Below are 19042 nucleotides of genomic sequence, written 5' to 3' on the forward strand. Positions count from 1 at the left end.
CTATATATTTCAATGTAAAACTTGTATTTCCTATTGTGGCCCCGCCCTACCCCCGGGGGTCATGATTTGAACAATTTAGAATCTACACTACCCCAGGATGCTTCCACATAAGTTTCAGCTTTTCTGGCCCAGTGGTTCTTGAGAAGAAGATTTTTAAAGATTTTTCCTATATATTTCAATGTAAAACTTGGATTCCCTATTGTGGCCCCGCCCTACCCCCGGGGGTCATGAGTTGAACAATTTAGAATCTACACTACCCCAGGATGCTTCTACATTAGTTTCAGCTTTTTTGGCCCAGTGGTTCTTGAGAAGAAGATTTTAAAAGATTTTTCCTATATATTTCAATGTAAAACTTTGATTCCCTATTGTGGCCCAGCCCTACCCCCGGGGGTCATGATTTTTACAATTTAGAATGTACACTATCCCAGGATGCTTCCACATAAGTTTCAGCTTTTCTGGCCCAGTGGTTCTTGAGAAGAAGATTTTTAAAGATTTTTCCTATATATTTCAATGTAAAACTTGTATTTCCTATTGTGGCCCCGCCCTACCCCCGGGGGTCATGATTTGTACAATTTAGAATCTACACTTCCCCAGGATGCTTCCATATAAGTTTCAGCTTTACTGGCCCTGTGGTTCTTGAGAAGAAGATTTTTTAATGACCCCACCCTATTTTTGTCTTCTCTTGATTATCTCCCCTTGTGAGGGGACTTGGCCCTTCATTTGAACAATTTAAATTCCCCTTTACCCAAGGATGCTTTGTACCAAGTTTGGTCAAAATTGGCCCAGTGGTTCTTGAGAAGAAGTCAAAAATGTGAAAAGTTTACAGACGGACGGACAGACAGACAGACAGACGGACAGACGGACGGACGGACGACGGACAAAATGTGATCAGAAAAGCTCACTTGAGCCTTCGGCTCAGGTGAGCTAAAAAGAACAAATGTTTTGTGGATGTACGATAATGTAAATTTAACCGTATTAATTAAAGGAAAACAAAAAGAACACATGAATTAAACTCAATTTTGAACTCTTACTCATTATTGTACAACCATAGTAAAAATAATGTATCTAAGTATGGAAAGCAATTGCAAAATTCAAGGGCTGTTTTATTCTATTAAAGCAATATGAGCTGCAACTTTGAGGCACAAAAAAACAAAGCTTAAACGCAATGCTGGCTTATCAAAGTTAACCACAGAAGAAACAAGAAAACGCTTCCCCAAGTAAAATTTATAGGAAATATTTAAAACATAGGAGCCATAATTCCCCTAAAATTTGGTAAACAGCCCGAAACCTAAATTCGATTTTACAAGTTTCCTTAAATTAATAGTTTAACATACCAAAACAATAAAGATTGGCTTCCTGCAAAATATCCCCATTAATCCGATACATCCACAGATGACGTAAACAGGGAAAAGACAAACACCAGTTAGTACCAGGGCGTTCAATGTGACCCCCAGTCGGAGGTTACCTATCCAAAGTCTGTTCAGGACCTCAATCCAGCTTTCCTTAATCAGGCCGGTGTGGATCTTCCAGACAAGTCCCATCACAAAGTAACCAACCGATATACACTTCAAAAAAATTGACAGTACATTTTTAAAAAGGAAGCACATTATTTTCAGTAATGTTTATTATGCATGATTGAACGTATCATTAAGACTGCCTTACCATTGTATTTCGTGTTCCGATGTTGTTTTTGCTTTTTTTCTTTTTTTTTTTCTTTTTTTTTTTTAGATTTAATTGTAAGGATTTCTTAAGATCTCTTTTTTTAGGAATATTGTTACAAATGAAAAAAAGTGCAACAACATAAGATAATTGAAATAGAATAATCATCAAAACCAAATGATATACGTTATATTATAACATGTTTTGCTCAAATATGACATATATATCGATTTACCCTACAGAAATTTAGTAAATTGCGGATGCATGATTTTCATGATCCTATTGAAAATTACACGTGCGATAATAGAACTGGGTACCAAAAACATGATTACAAAAATATGCTAGCCGAGGGGTCATTTATATAACATTTCATACAAAACTTAAGACTCATGCACGTAGTATCGTTTTTGAAAGTAGAAGGCCATTCAGAAAAAAAAGACAGTTACCTGAAAAAACTTGGGTGGGCTAAGGAGTGTTGGGTTCCAACTTCCTTTCACGACAAAAATGTGGTGGGGGCAACTAGCTCTTCAATGAACATTTTAATAGTAAAAGGTTATATATATAACCCTGATACTACGTGCCTGACTGACTTAATTTGCTTCAACTCACTCTCACAAAAATAATTCCCAGGACAACAAGGTTCGCTGATATGGAGTAAATATTCTTCCTGTGGGATCGTGATGAGTTTTTCATCACCTCCAAAAATTGTTCCCTGAATATTGAAAAAATATACATTTGATGAAGATTTTATAAAGTCAATAACAGATTACTAGTACGACACTTTTCTCCCAAAACAAATATAGTACATTTTATTTTTTAAAAAAAAGAAAACGTGTCTGTGACTTAGTTGTGATGTGCACACACTGATCGAACTCGAGCATTTCTAATGGTAAAATGCCTAAGCGGGGGCATACACAAAGAGTGCATGTGTAGGGGAAAAGCATTATCTCAGTTACATATCATTTATACAACCTTTATAATTTCTAATTTTGAAGTCTTTTATAATTTGACTTTGAAAGGTCATTAGCTCAGGATAATGAAGATTCAGTCATTTCCTTTATTTTAAGTAAATTAATTAACAAACTTACATAAATTTTACACTTCTTATCCTTTGACCCGTCTAAATGAATGTAGGTCAAAAGTGCAATAGTCCCAATGTCATGCTCAGAATGAAAGTTACATGAACAATAAAATTTATTATGAAAATAAATATGATCATAGCATTTTGCAGGAGATTGAATTTACTGAATCTACTCCCACCTAGTTATTTCAAATTTAGAACTTGGTTATCATTAAGCAAGAAGCAAATTGTACATTGTACATACTAGTAATCAAAGGTTTTCAAATTTTTGTTTAGAAGACTGAATATCAATAGATACATGTACCAAGATGAGATATACCAGTGATGTAGAGTAGGATTTCCCCCATAGCTAGCTTTTCCCCCGGAGTTTTTTACTCTAGAGTAGGATTCCCCCTACCCACCCCGAGGGGAAATCTCACAACAGAGTCAAATTCCCCCCTCTTTCTTTCTCAGAGTAGGATTTCCCCTTTTTTAGCAATGCTTAAATCATATAGACAATATTTTGGCTAAAGTTTTTATGAAAGTCAACTGATTTTTAATGGAATATGAGTGTTTTCTACTCAAGAATTGTCCAGTTTAGTATGAAATCTTAAAACATAGAATCTCAGTCCAAAATTTTAACTCCTAGAAAATTGTAATATTTATCACCCCAAGAAATCGTAAGACTCAATGTCTCAACACCTTCTCTCAGTGGTACCTGTTATTCGCGGATTTAAAAAAAAAAAGAAGATGTATATCAGGCCACCTTTCGTGATTTGAAAATTTGCTTGGTCTATAAAAGCCTAGTATTTTATTTATGGATCGATCCTTTTTACAAAGAGTGTGTGAGAAAATGCTAAAATTTATGTTATTGTAAGGTTCCAGATACTAATTTGTGAGTATTTGAATCAAGTAGTTTTTCAAAGGAAAAAAAAAAACAAAACAAAACAAAACAAACAAAAGAAACACTGCTTTTGCAAGCCAAAGCATAAATATATTCCTTTGACCCCAGAGGTGGTATGTTGGATTTGAAAGCAAAATAAATGTAGTTAATATCCTTTAAAGTTTTGCAATTTTTCAAACATTTAGAAATAAATGACCCATTTTAGTTCCAAGGCAACTGCAGTTGTTTTAATCATGTAAACACCATAATCTTGGAGACTCTTACACATCAATAGTATGTACATGAAATAAAATTGGAGAAAAAATCCATATAAGATTAAATTTTTTTGTTTCTAGGATATGCATTTAAAAAGTTGTCTAACCGATAACATCGTACCAATTTATTTTCAGAAACCAGTTTGACCAGATTTAAAAAATTATTCAGGAAGTACATACCATAAAGGTTTTCCTTGCATGGTGACTTTCTGATTTATGAGACTGAAAATAGAAATGCCAGTTAATTTTATTTAGTAAATAAAATATCAAAAAATGTCAATCTAAGTGTAAAAGGAATAATTTATTCCGTTGCTATAGTCCTTTTTGAAGATTTCCAGCCGTACATACTTTCCAGAGCCTTTCTCTTTTCACATATGTTGAATTTTTGCCATTTTTTCAATTTAAAAAAAAAAAGAACACTGGGATAAAATTTAAAATTCGGGGAAAATTTAGCATCCCATATAGTACAACTGAAGACGATTTTAGATTATCTTTCATACCAAAGGGTCATTTCTAATTGGTTGAGTGAAAGGAATGTGTATGTTATATTATGTTCACTGAATGACCTGAATACACAAAGACAGAAATCATTTCAAAACGTAACACGTGGATCTAAATGAATGCGTTCTATTCAGACGTTTTCCATGCGGTTTTCTATGCATCAAGAAAGTCTTTACAAACCTTATCTTTAAAGAACCATATAGCATGCACTAGTAGTTTTGTGATCAATGAGGGCCCTAGCTTAAAAATCAATCGGACTTTACCTTTATTTACCAGACATACATGCATTTACTGTCTACTTTTGAAAATTGATTTTAAACCAGAAAAAAATCGAATTACATGTATATTATTTTAAAAATTGACATGAAAAAAGACGTTATTAAATCAACATTAATTAATAATATTTTCGATGAAACGCTATCTAATCATCCAAAATTGGAAAGGGTATTTCTAGAACTTTTATAAATATCAACAAATCGGTATTTTCAGTGTCAAAGTGTAGCTGTATATATACTCTCCGTGTCTTTGCCCACTTCTGGACAAAAGAATTACAACAACGTTCTTTTTTTTACATTCTAGGTAAAAGGTTGAAATTGTCTTTCATGTAATAAACATAATCTGCTACTCAACTTCAGTTTGTTTTATTCTGAGATGGGGACTTATGATGTGGGTTTGGTACATGTATGATATAATATGGTGTTAATTTTTCAATTTTGTATTGATTATTTTCATGCTGAGGATAGAATTTCATGTAGTTAGGAAATAATTGTCACTAGTTTAATTCAATTGCAGAGAGAAAGATTCATGCAGAAATGTTATACTCTTTTGCCTTGCGGGCAAGTCATCGGTTGGTGACTTAGGCACTTCTCAATTACCAAAGCAGCACTAGGCAAATAAAATATTTTGGGTTCTTTTTATTTTTCTTGATTATATATACAAATAAATAAAGTAAAAATTATTATCCAAATGTAAAGTATTCTCATACGAACCTTTGCTCTCCAACGATTCAGGGTTCCTTCTTATCATAAAGCTACACAACAACCCAATACGACCATTGCATTGCTAGGTATTCTCTTTAAATATCCTGGTATTCAATTCGTATTCGTGGGGCAGACCAAAAAAAATTTGGTGCAAAATTGACAGGAGCAAAACAAATGAAATGTTGATTTTTTTTTATCGTTGAAAAGAGAGCCGCAAATACGATGAAAATAAAATAGTTTAAATAACAGTCAAACGTGGCTCGGTGTGCATAAATACAATGGGGGGTTTAAAGTAAACCAAACAACTTAAAAATAAATCCTTGAAATGAATTAAACCTTTAAATCAGATTGTAATGATCAGAACCTACACAACCAGGAAGTTTTGAAACTAGTGATCTTTTTTTAAAGAGAGTTCACGTAAACACAGTTCCAGTGAATTTTCTTTCAAATAAAATTTAACATCCTATGTGTATGTGTGTGTGTGTTGGGGGAAATGTTTATAATGAAGATTTGATGTGTATAATTGTATGTGTAATTATATGCATGTTAAATCAGGTTGAACCAGTACCCAGTACCCCTGTCTTTGTTAAACAATTATAAAACTTTTTTGTATTTTTTTTTAATTATGAGAGAATGAATAAAGTAACATTCCATTGAAGTATCGATGTCTGTTACTTTAATTTTACTTGGTTTTTTAATTAATAACTACAAAATCAATTGCATAAATTATTCACATACATCTGTATTCAATAAAATTCAACTATTGCAAAATTTTATTTCATACCTATTTTATTTTGTTTTTCTTTATGAATTCATTTTATCATTCTTAAAATTCGAATGCGGGTAAATACTTCTTTGAACTATGCAACGCTAGCGGTTCTGCTAAAATTGTTTTCATGGAATAAATAATTCACTCAACTCCTTTTTTAAATGTACCATTCGTAAAGAATGCATAAGATTATAAACATTAAACAATTAAATTTATTAAGGAGGGATTCTTGTCTGGTTTCTGACTAGATGAAATATTCAAAGTATATTTGCTTATATGTTTGATATATTTAGATGTAAGAGATTTAAAAGATCGTATTTTTGTTTCCTCATCACAATTGTACAACTTTAAATAGAAATGAATGGTAAACTGAGTTTGAAATCTAGCAGGGACTATATTTTTGGCGGAATGGCGGCGTATGAAAATATCTTCTTTTCTGCCTCTCAAAATAATTATAGAACAATGAATTTAGTTATACTTTTTACACAATCAAAGACTTAGAGAAAATTTTTAAATGTAAGTTAAATTAATAATAAAGGACTAAATTTTTAAAATATATCAAATATGATTTTCCAAACAAACTACAATTATGTTAGCTTTTAAAAGCTTCCAATCTAAGTTAAGATTTGAGCCAAAAATCCGTAAAAAGTGTTTTTTCTCTCTTAGTAAACGGTCAGAACTTTTTGCTTTTATATCATTTTGTATCTTTATGTGACAACTTTACCATATGTGAAAATAAGAAAAATTTAAATATTGGAAGCATATAAAAATAACTAAAATATCTTAAAATTTTAAGAAATATAGAGAAAATTCGGATTAGCCAATATCCATTTTAGTTAAATTATTTATGTCAATTTGGTAATATCATCTTATAGACCCTATATGGTAATATCTCTTTATGCAAAAAGAAAAACATTTAATTTATTGAAATAGAAGGAGGCATCGAATGATTGGCAACAGTATTTTTTTATTCTTAATGTCCAGGGAAAAGGTACTGACCTTGACCTGACCTTGCCTCTAATATAAAACGGTCAAATTTAATCTAACTGCTACCATCACTTAGTGATATTGTCTTCTTGATTCTGTGAAAATTTCGTTGATTTTTAAATATAAGAAATAAGTGTTCTTAAGAGAAGAATCCCTCCTTAAGTGCATAATCAACAAACAATTTATTCAAACGACGTCATTCACACCACATTCATACTAAACTGATAATAATAATAATAAATAAGTTTAACTAAAATAAATAATTTAAAAAAAAAATTATATCATAAAACAGATTGAAAACCACCCCCAAAATCTAGCGTATCTATTTCCAGTTATTTAATATCTTTGACAAAAAGTCGTAGATATTTATAACTTTGACTTGTAAAACTTAATACCAAGCTTTACTGTATTTAACAGGTAAGCTTGTTAAACTCCTAAAATACTTTATTAATGAAGGACACAAGCCGTGGTTATTTATAACTAAGGGCAAAGAAAGATAACTCTAATAATCTTCAGTAAGTTTGTCGTGAAGCAACATTTAAATTCACAAGTACTTCAATAAAATTTCTATTAAAAATAATTGAATAAAAAAAATTATGTATCTAGAAAAATTAAATTACTATACTATATGTAAATAAATAATTGACTTTTGTTGAACTATTCAACTTTAATCATCATAAAAGAGAAAGACTTCATAAGAAACATGTAACTTTAGTTACGTAGTTTGAATTAAAATAAAAATTAAATAAAAATGTAGTAAAATTGTAAAACAAAATAAACCTAGCTAAAATAATTGATAAAGAGAACTACCCAGTCATAGACTGTTGAGTCCTTGAAACAACCGATGGCGGACAATAGTATTTTTACGATTAATGTCCTACACGGTTAAATCCTATCCTAATTGAATAAATAAATATATATATTTAGAAAAAATCCTAAATCAAAATAAATAAAGATAGAAAAAATAAAAGTTAAAACAAAATCCTTAAAAAAAAAATCCAAAGGTTCCGTAAAACTGACCTACCAAATCAAAATAAATCAGAAGAGTGACTAAAATTTCTCAGTGTCTAACTTTTATATTATCCTATGACAGAAAATAACGGAAAATGCTGGAAAATAAAGGAAAATAATTATTAATTTTGAAATTTCATTTGATTTCTAATCAAAGATTAATTATACCGAACATTCTGATGGGTCAATAGTAAAATATCACAACCTTTCGCGTGAACAAGTGTCACCAAATATTCTATACTAGTGTGACATAATTAATTCTTACATATTAATCAATTAAATAAAAATATATTTCACAACAAATATTAAAAAGAAAACATTTTATATCTAATACAATATTCAGTGTATATCAGAAAACAGTCATTCGTAAAATACCGCCATTCAAACTCGATATATTCATCGATTATACTACAAATGCAAAGATAAATTTATCAATTACTTCTACAAGTTTCTATACCAGGCTCACACAAATATAGCAAAATATTACAGTCATTGGCTCAGAATGATTTAACACCGTTGTGGATCAATTAATAAATGTCATACAACCTAACTGTCATTGCATAAAAAGGGGGGTGTCACATACACTACACATATGAATGCAAAAATTGATCTCCTAACTAGGGGAAGTAATTGGTACCCATGAGAATTCCAACAGATTGTTGAAAGACCTGATCTCAAAAAACTACATAGTTATTGTCAATCAGAAACGCAAGCATCATCTTTCATATGACTGGAGTTGCAAGATCCGAACACGAAATATTTAAGAAAAAGTTTCTTATGACATCAAAAGAACAAGGTTTAATTAAGGTCTTTTTTGGCCCTGTGAATTTTTGAAAAATCAAAACTACCCAGTTTTAGTTGAAAATACATAAAATTTCAATTGGACCCTTGGTGACTGCATATCTTTTAAAAATGACAAATTTTTCTCGCTAGTCCACGTATGATGACGTCATGAATTGCGTCATTATCCTCAAATCCTGAGAATTTCTTTAAAAATGACCAAAAATTTAAGCTGTTTTTCAATATTTTGCATAGACCATAGCTGCAGAACTGTAGCTCTCTGCTTGAGAAATTTTGGACAGACAAAGCAGAGAGCTACAGATCCAAGTGTTGTAAAAACCTTCGATTTACGCCGCCGCTTTTTTGTCGCTCGCTTCGGTTTTCCCCACTTTAAAAATAGTATCCGATAATTAACCATATATTTTACTCCCATTCTTGAAACCTTATTTACCTTTCAACGATCCCAAACAGCCCTTAATAGTTTGGAATGTCGGTTTAAAAAATTACCATCCCGACGTCCATGTTGGGGGTCGTGCGAAAAATAAAGTCTTTCTAAAAATATATACTTGCCGAGAAAATGTAAATAAAAAATTCAGGAGGTTCAAATATAATTTATATTGTCTACAAAGAATACAATATGTATGTAAAAAAGAAATGAGATAAATAAAACTCGGGCGTGTTATTTCAGGATGACACCAACGTCGACGTCGGAATGCATTTTTTAACTGATATTCCAAAACCACATACGGCCGTCTGGAACTGTTGGAAGGTAAATAAAGTATCAGAAATAGGAGTAAAATAAATCGTTTATTATCGGATGCTATTTTTAAAGTAGAGGGGAAAGCATTAAATACAAGAAGTAATACCCGAAGCGAGCGACAAAAAAAGCGGCGGCGTAAATCGAAGGTTTTTACAACGCTTGGATCTGTAGCTCTCTGCTTTGTCTGTCCGAATTTTCTCAAGCAGAGAGCTACAATTCTGCGGCTACATAGACCCAAACTCTGATCCAAAATGTTCAATTATATAATGAAAGAGCTGTTTCACTAGATTATAATGCATGTTTTATATTTTGGATCGAGGGTTGGCTCATATTTTAAGTCTTTGTTGAAGGTACTCAAAAACACCCATTTTCTTCAAAATTCAGGAACATTGCAATTTCACAAAGCCTGTTTCTCAATATCTGGACTCTCAGAGGAAACTTTTTTATAGGAAATGAAAGCAGTATTTCTCTACTTTATATTGATGTTTGAAATGGGACATTGGGACTTGGTTAGTTAATTGGTTTATGACCAGGGCCATCTTATAGATAAAGTGAACCTAGCTATTACAGAATAAAGTAACGTCCATAAATATGTTAGTATCTCAATTAATAAAGAATAACTGTGGATGTATTCAAAAATGTTACATTCAATTCCAAACAGTGACAAAATGATTTTTTTTGAAGGCGGACAAGCTTTAAATAATGCAATATATATATATATATATATATATATATATATATATATATATATATATATATATATATATATATATATATATATATATTTTTTTTTTTTTTTTTTTTTTTTTTTTTTTTTTTTTTTTTTTTTTTTTTTCCCCAGTCCAACTGCATTTATGGAATGCAAGTCGCGTAGGTTGTCCTTAGTTGCTAAAAGAATAGCACACGTTGTGTGTTTGGTTTCTTTTGAGACAATTTCCCGAGTAACGACTTGTCTTTGAAATGTTTTGTTTGTTTGTTTGTTTATTTGTTGTTGTCTTTGAAATGAGTAATAACAATCTTAATACATTTGTGATATAAATTTGAAGCCGAATAATTTGTCATATTATGAAAGTTTAAAACTAAATTAAGAATTAAGACCAAATGAATTAAAAGCAAACGTGTATTTTGCTTTGTTAATAGTATCTTCGTAATAGTGTACATTTAAAATGTAAATGGCTCGTATGAAACAAGAAATTATATTGTTAGTATTTCTGGAGGGAGATATCAAGATTGAAACTTTAAAATACTTGAAGGAAATAATAAATGCTCGGAGGATTATAATGGATTCGTGATAAAATATTTATTTATTTATTTGTAAGTACATGATCAAGAGGTTTATTTTCAAAGTTTGTATGCCTTTCGAAATTTACTGGACTATTTTGATAAAATTCATTTTTTAGCAAGAAGTCACAATATGTCCTGTGGAAGGAGTTCAGAGGACGATAATACAAATGTACATCTCATAATACTCTAAACTGAAAAAAAACGAAATTATAATGATACTTCTAAAGGAGCAAGTTTTCATTCCATCATATTATGTATTTATTTTTCATTTAAGCTTAAAATGTTTAGCATTAAGAAAATGTAATTTTTTCGTGGTGAAAATTTTGTTCTTTTATCTAAGATTTATTTCAAATTACTGTTTTATCTGTTTCGATGTTTACTTTCTTCACTTTGCTATTGGTCTATAAGCATACACCGATTCTGTTTCTGAATAAATCGAATGGAGCAAGTCAAAAATGCATTAAAATATTTGATATATTTTGAAATATACATTCAGATTCTGGGAAAAAAATTGCTTTATTTTTTTAATATTTAGAATGACGTAAAATCAAAATCTAAATGGTTCTTCGCATACAGAGAAAAAAGAAAATGAGTCATTTGAATGGAAACTTTTATTATATTATAATATTAGATTGAATAGTAAGACACTTCAGTTTTCCTCCCTTTTTGAATTTTAATTTCTTTAAATCCGTCTCTTTGATACTATTACATTTATATTATATAAACAGATCAATATTTTGTGATGCAGTTAAGAACAGTTCCCTTTTGAATATCAGATTTGCCTATCTGATCATCTTACATCGAGCTTTAGTTGCACCATGACGGGCACATGTAACCTCTTCTGCACAAAACTTTAGACATTCTGTTAGCGAAGATGTGACAGTTGTTCGTAACAGGATTGTAAGGGCCGTACACATTTTCATAACTCCTAGCGCATCGTTGGATACAATACAAACTTAGGTAGCTGTATCCAGCTGGAGATCTTTCGGTCCTCCCTGTACAATGGTCACTTGCACGCCAAGTTCCGATTCTCGCACCTTTAGCTGGGTAGAACAGAAATAAGAATTTATTATTTTTTTAAAATTAATGTTTAATACATTATTTTCACAATCAAATTAGCTTTAGTACTGGAAAAGTAAATTCCTCCACTTGTAACGGTTAGGTTGTGACCTGCTCCAAACGGGTACAATTTATATAGTGCAAAAAGTTGTATTGAAAAGTGTTCCTTGTGTAGATGAAAATTACAAAGTAATAAACTTTTTAGAAGCCGAAGATCGGCAAATATTTTCTTTATAAAAAAAATACAAAATTTTGTGTAAACTTAAATGTATAAGTCCAAAAGGGGCCCTGTCAAAGCAAGAAAAAAACTAATAAATTCAATCTAAAATGCTGAAAAATGCACCATTTGGAGCCATTTAAAAAAAATATCTCGGGGGAGGTCCCCTGAACCCCCAACAGAAGGATAAAGAGTGCATTAAGGTCAAGATCTATAAATGACTTTAGACTAACTTTTTGGTGCTAGAACCATTATGACGTACGTCACAATCAATTTCAACTCCTTATGACAAGACCTTTTCTTGGGTACCAACAATTTTGACCCTTGAACCTTGATCTTGGAGTTAGATCTACTTTTGAAAAACTTTAACATTGGCCATAACTTTTCAACAGTTGGAGCTAGGGTTTCGTATTTCACAGGTGTATTCCTTGGGAAAGGACCTTCCCTTGGGTAACAACAATTTTTACCATTTGACCTTGACCTTTGAATCTGACCTACTTTTGAAAAAACTTTAACCTTGGCCATAGCTTTTGAACGGTTGGAACCAGGGCTTTCATATTTCACAGGTGTATTCTTTGTGAAAAAAAACCCTTCCCTTGAATACCTATAATTTTGAACCTTTGACCTTGACTTTTGAGTCTGACCTACTTTTGAAAAACTTTAACCTTGAGCATAACTTTTAAACATTGTTACTAGGGCTCTCAAATTTTACAGGTGTATTAATTGTGACAAGTCATTCCCTTGGGTACCAACAATTTTGATTTGTTTACCTTTATCTTGGGAGTTTGACTTGCATTTGAGAAACTTTAAGCTTCACCATGAGCTGCCGTGCGAGGGTATTAGTGTTTCACAAACACATCCTGTTTTTACTACTGTTTTGTTACTGACTTTAGCCTCATTGTGACGTCATTTATGCGTGAGTTTCTATGTAAATATTTTTATGTGTGACTATGCACTAGGCATTCAGTTCATAGTTGGACTAGTAGTAAAACACAGGAAATGTAAATATTCACAGATAAAAAGTTAATACTATCATTCACAGAGAATAAAGAAATTTTAATATTGCACGTAGCGACAACGAATTTTAATTTCATTTGAAAATCTGTGAGAGACGTCAATACTTAAGAAAATTCATGAGGGAAAATATAAAAGGATAATAATTGATTATTTATATAGTATCATATATACGTAATTATGTATTGTAAACTAGAGTTTTCCTAAGAACTGCAAATTATTAAAGAGACATCGTGACAAAAAAAATAATAATAATAATAAAATAAAATTAAAATAATAATTTAAAAAACAGGGAAAATGACAAGTTTTGCCTGACATATGTAAATTTTAATTCTTGAAAGTATTAGATTTCAGAAAATAACAGGTTTCAGAACCTAAAAAATCTACTTTTATGGAAAACAATATAATTTTTCTTTGCCCAAAGCGTAATATTACACTATGGGTCAAATAATTTATTACACAAACAAGTGCCTATGTGCTCCAATAAGAAAATATTGTTTCACTTCTTCTTTCTTATTGTACGCGTGCGCAGAAATGTTCAGAGGTATCATGGTCTCAATTCGCAAGAAATGAATGTCTTTAGACCGAGGATTTTGATACAATTGTCACCGGGCTTACAGGTGCAAGGTAGAAACTAATTACTGATAACTTATATTCTGTTTTAGATTGACCTAGGGTAAAATGTTTAAAAATGTGATGAAAAAGGGGAATGAGGTGTTTATACTTTGTAAAATAAAGCAAAAAAAAATTGTATAATTACGTTTATCTTTATCAAGTAAATTCGTGATACATAAAAAAAGCCTGGAAATGAACATTGTTTTTTAAGGTTTGTGATTGCAGTGACCTGTACAAAAACTGAATGGTTTGTATTTCATTTTTGGGGGGGGGGGGGGGAGGGAATGTGATTTACTTGATCAAAATTAATAATAACTTTAATATACATGTAAACAAGAATGAAAAATTGTTCAAACATTTTTGTTGAAAAAAAACTCACATAAAAATTCAAAATATTTCCCTCTGTAGTAGATAAAACGATGGGTATAATCCCACGCCCCTCTTATAGGCGCACTGCGTTTCCCTTTTTCGCTGAGTTTCCCTTTTTTTCCCATCATGCAATTCAGGTCTGTTGTACCAAAGTAATACGCCCTGGCATTGCCTGTAATTTTTTTTGTAAAAAATGAATCTGATACAAAAATTTTAATAAAGTAATTATTAAAATCAAATAAGAAATAAATGATGTCATAACAAACAATATATATATCACAAATATATAGAGGATATTCAATGTTTTGGAATTTATTTCTCGAGTGGGATAGGATTTTTTAAAATATATTTTCACGAGTGCGAAGCACAGTTAAATACTGTAGTATTACACGTCATAGGTAAATGATTGTAAGATTGTAAAAATGGATTTCAACAACATATTTGGAGAAACTTTGGTAGTTATTGTCTCTGTCAGGATGGTTTATTTACTCTCTATCTTATAACAGGCCAGGGAGTATTTCTTACAACATTCTTTGTGAAGGGAAGGAAAATCGAGAGTTTTGACGGACTTCTGATATTTCATCATATTGTGTTACAATATCACTTTAATATTATTTCACACTGTGACTGAATACCACTTTTATTCAATAAATAAATTGCTGTATTTAACTGCTGAAAATGAAATAAAACTAAGAACATGTATTTAATTAATAAATATAGCTGGATTTATTTTTTTTTTCGGGGGGGGGGGGGCACACTGGAGCTTATTTAAGGAAAACTTTGAGCAAGTGTGAACAAGATGTCCTTCACGGCAGATTTTCATTGCAAAGTAGGATACTTTTTTAATGTCGACTTAAAAGCTTGGCGTTATAGCATACATGTATCTGCGGTAGAGGGGAATTTAAAATTAATATCAAATCATGAAGTTAATTTTAAATTTACAAGGTGGAGGTACAAAAAAAATCTACATCATATGTTATCATAATTGTAAGTTTTGTATTTACCACCAAGTACATATGGAAAGTTACTGCATACACGGTGTACATGTATATGAAGTTTTTAGAAATTTTTATTATATTGACAACTGGCAAAAGGAATCTTTGTATTCATATCTTTAATAACCCTTTGTGTTTTTGAAAAGCTTGTACTACATTTTACATACTTTATAAACACAGCTATAAACACAACAGAACACAATAAATTGTTTTCATTATAGACAATAATCATAACTGGCGGTTCACCTACCTCTTCTTGGACACCCTCTGTCGTTTCCGCTATTCAAAAGCCACCAACTTTCAACCGGGAAGAACAATGTACACAAGATCAGAAGATGACAAATCTGAAAAAAAAAAATGCTTTTTTAATTTTTTTAGATATCAAAATCATGACAACTTTTATCTTCATCAAAATGACTTACCAAAAACAATCTCATTTTGTTTGTCTGAAGATCACCAAACCAGATCTTTGTGAATGATCTGAAGCTTATTTTGAATTCTCAAGAATCTTAAATTGAAAGCTATGATTGAGATTATATATGCATTATCAGTCATGAACATACAAGTGCTTTTTTCCTTCTGGAGTACAATTCCTCCAATGAAACTGCACAAAACTCTATTCGGACACATCCCCCAACACCAACCACTTCCAGTGTACCAATGCGTCTTCCTATTAATAATTAGGGGGCTGGCAGTTAATGGAGATAAATAATCTGTCCTCAAAAAGGTTGAAAAGAAATAATCTGTCCTCGACCGGCTAGACAATAAATAATCTATCCTTGACTAGTGCTACTAACCCCCCCCTCCCCCCTCCGTTCGTCCCCGTTTGTTTGTTTGTTTGTTGTTGTTGTTTTTTTTTGCTTGTCAAATTTTTTTCATTGAAGAAGAAAATAAATAATGTGTCCTTGATCATCTTTAAAATAAATAATCTGTCCTTGACTGGCATGAAAATAAATAAATTTGCCAGACACCCCACCCGACCCCCCCCCCTCCTCAGAATCAAATGGCCATCCCCTTAATCGATTCAGCAAATTAATCAAATAATTCAGATATCTAATTCTGTGGTTTATGATAGCTACAGCGCTAGCTCACCTATCTTTTTAAAAGATAAGCTTGTCTTTCTTAAAAAATTAACTTGTAAAAAGTATTATGTATACCATTTCGAGTAAAAGCCAATCGCAATGTGATTCATAAGTGTTGTCAGATACTGTTATAATAAAAATACTTACTTAAAAGTGTTTTAAACACTTCCTTATGAAACATATTCATATACATTTTGCCTGATGTCTACATGGACTGATACTTACTTCGTTTATACGTTCGCTACTCTTCCATGAATTATGATTTTTAGATTTAGAACAAAAAAAAAAAAGAGGAATAGACATTTTAATGCGATAAAGATTTTCAAAATTTAAGATTAAAAAAGGATAGTGGAAATCTTTAAAGCATGCATTTTGTTTATCCCTCGATTTTGGTCCATTTAATTTTTTTCTCTGAATCATTATTCATGGAAGAGTGACAAAGACTCGAAAAAAGTATTCTGTGCCCACATATCGTAACCTATTTATTCCTTCTTAAAGATACATGTACAGAACACAAACAAAAAAACCCCGATGCATTGATTGCTATATTTTGATTGTAATGACGTAAATATTAAGTCACTAATATATTTGGAAATTTTAAGTTTTATTTGGTGCAGGAATATGCGACTTTTTCTATTTTCCACCGTGTAAATCTATTTAAAAAATGTAAATTAAAAATAATAATGAAATAAAAAAAATCAATTATAAAATCTTAAGTCAGTTTCATACTTTACCTGGTAAACATTATTCAGTTATCTATATGAACATAAATCTATGAGATAAATTGCTGATTTCTGAAAAACATGTTTTATTTATCCTCAATCTGTTAATATTATTGTGACTTTGGATATATCTTATTATTTTAGACGACGTAAGATGCATCCACAAAAAATTATACAGCCATATACAGCTTATTGATTTCTTAAAACAATGTATTTTAAAAAAACTTAAGTGGGCAGTTCACAAAAAACTTTAAAATGTTACGGTTATATATATATATATATATATATATATATATATATATATATATATATATATATATGTGTGTGTGTGTGTGTGTGTGTGTGTGTGTGTGTGTGAGGGTGTGTGTGTGTGTGTGTGAGGGTGTGTGTGGGTGTGAGGGGGTGTGTGTGTAAAAGACCATTATTATTATTAGGGGAGAATCTTGCTGATTCAATTTCCTAGAAATGTCCTTGAAAACTCACCTTTTCAATAATAAAATCGGGACCAGGACATTTCATAATTGATTGTGCTAGTGAGTGCATCCATAGTGGATTAAAGTCTATTATAGATTCCATTTTTAGTAACACTTGCTAATGCAATTTCATTCAAATCATATCCATAAACTATATGAGCTTACAGGTAGGTGAGCTTGAGATAAAAGGTACCACAGAGTCTGACACATCTGTTTCATATTTGGATATTTTATTAGAAAAAGACGTTAATGGTAATCTAACAACCAAGCTCTATAATAAACGTGATGACTTTAACTTTTCAATCGTCTCCTTCCCTTACTTATGTAGCAATATACCCTTATCACCTGCATACTGGGTTTAAATCTCTTAGTTGATTCGATACGCCAGAACATGCTCTACGAATGAACAATTTCTAAAACGAGGTAAATTATTGACAAACAAGTTGATGAAACAAGAATATCAACAGTCTCGTTTAAAGTCATCATTTCGTAAGTTCTATGGTCGATACAATGACCTTGTCAGCAAATACAATCTATCATTAAGTCAAATGCTGACTGACTTTTTTTCATACTATTTATTAGACCATTATTTACACACTGAATTGTCGACGGATTTTTTGTTGTTGTTATTTCTCGATCATGACAAGGAGCACACGGCGGGTGTGACCGGTCGGCTGAGGATGCTCACTCCTCCATGGCACCTGATCCCACCTCTGAAGTTTTAGAGGTCCGTGTTTGTTCTGCTCTTATTTTGTATTGTTTGATGGACTTCTGAGCTCGAATACTGTTCGTTATCTCCACATATTTTTTGAATCAAATCTATATAAAACATTTACCTAGACTAATTATTGCTTGCTTCTTTGAGAGCTCTAAACAGAGCTTTTAAATGTTATTATGAATAACTGGATTTCATAAACTTAATATTTGTATGAGGTCTCCAAAACTTTCCATATAGAAAAAATTGACAATGTTGTGTGTAAACTCAAATGTCGTGTATTTTCCTTGAAGTTGTACAAAAAATCTTGTTACAAAATTGATTTTATTATTTAGATAAACCTTAGTTAATATACAAACTTGGCAAATGATTTAAAATAGTAAAAATATATTTTTGAAACACACAGAAGTTTGTAAACTTTAAAACATCAATCGGTAAGGACAAAGTTTTTTTTCTTATTGTTTACAATTTTTTGCTCCAAAAATATGAGTAGGTGGTCTAAAAAATACTAAAAATAAAAATAATTTAGAACGCTGCTGACTTCGTTTTGCAGTATCACTGATTTGAATAAAAAATACTATGCATCGAGTGAATTTTTCTAGTTTGACATGACATATTATTATTAACAGTAAACTGCTTCCGCTAAAATTAAAATGTTGTCCTTGTTGTATGTATGGACAGGTACCACAACGCGGATCCTGGCACTTGGTCACATGAAATTCTGTCGGTTCTTTAAAAGAGGACTTAGAATTCGCTTGAGATTCTTTGGCTGCCTCCTACTGTTTATGAATTTAATTTTCTATTTTCAAATATTTTAAACATAGTTTCACCG

The 19042-nt window shown here is 31.2% G+C and overlaps 1 protein-coding gene and 1 long non-coding RNA gene across 2 annotated transcripts in view; both read right to left on the reverse strand.

Annotated features, from left to right (window-relative positions):
* Positions 1–1607, reverse strand: part of LOC133182507 (uncharacterized) — a 74378-nt gene extending 72771 nt beyond the window's left edge. The window contains exon 1 of the mRNA XM_061317352.1: positions 1335–1607. Coding sequence (XP_061173336.1) covers positions 1335–1607 — 273 coding nt within the window. The remainder of the gene's footprint in view (positions 1–1334) is intronic.
* A 12741-nt stretch (positions 1608–14348) lies between these two features.
* LOC133183423 (uncharacterized) lies at positions 14349–15788 on the reverse strand. Its single transcript, XR_009720638.1, has 3 exons — positions 15641–15788; positions 15469–15562; positions 14349–14395 (listed from the first exon to the last, which is right to left on the reverse strand). It is a non-coding gene; the product is annotated as an uncharacterized LOC133183423 (long non-coding RNA).
* Between the last annotated feature and the right edge of the window lie 3254 nt (positions 15789–19042).

This window comes from Saccostrea echinata, unplaced genomic scaffold, assembly GCF_033153115.1.
Source record: "Saccostrea echinata isolate AGI-Se365-2 ecotype Australia unplaced genomic scaffold, CSIRO_AGI_Sech_v1 ptg000009l, whole genome shotgun sequence".
In the NCBI taxonomy this organism is placed as follows: domain Eukaryota; kingdom Metazoa; phylum Mollusca; class Bivalvia; order Ostreida; family Ostreidae; genus Saccostrea; species Saccostrea echinata.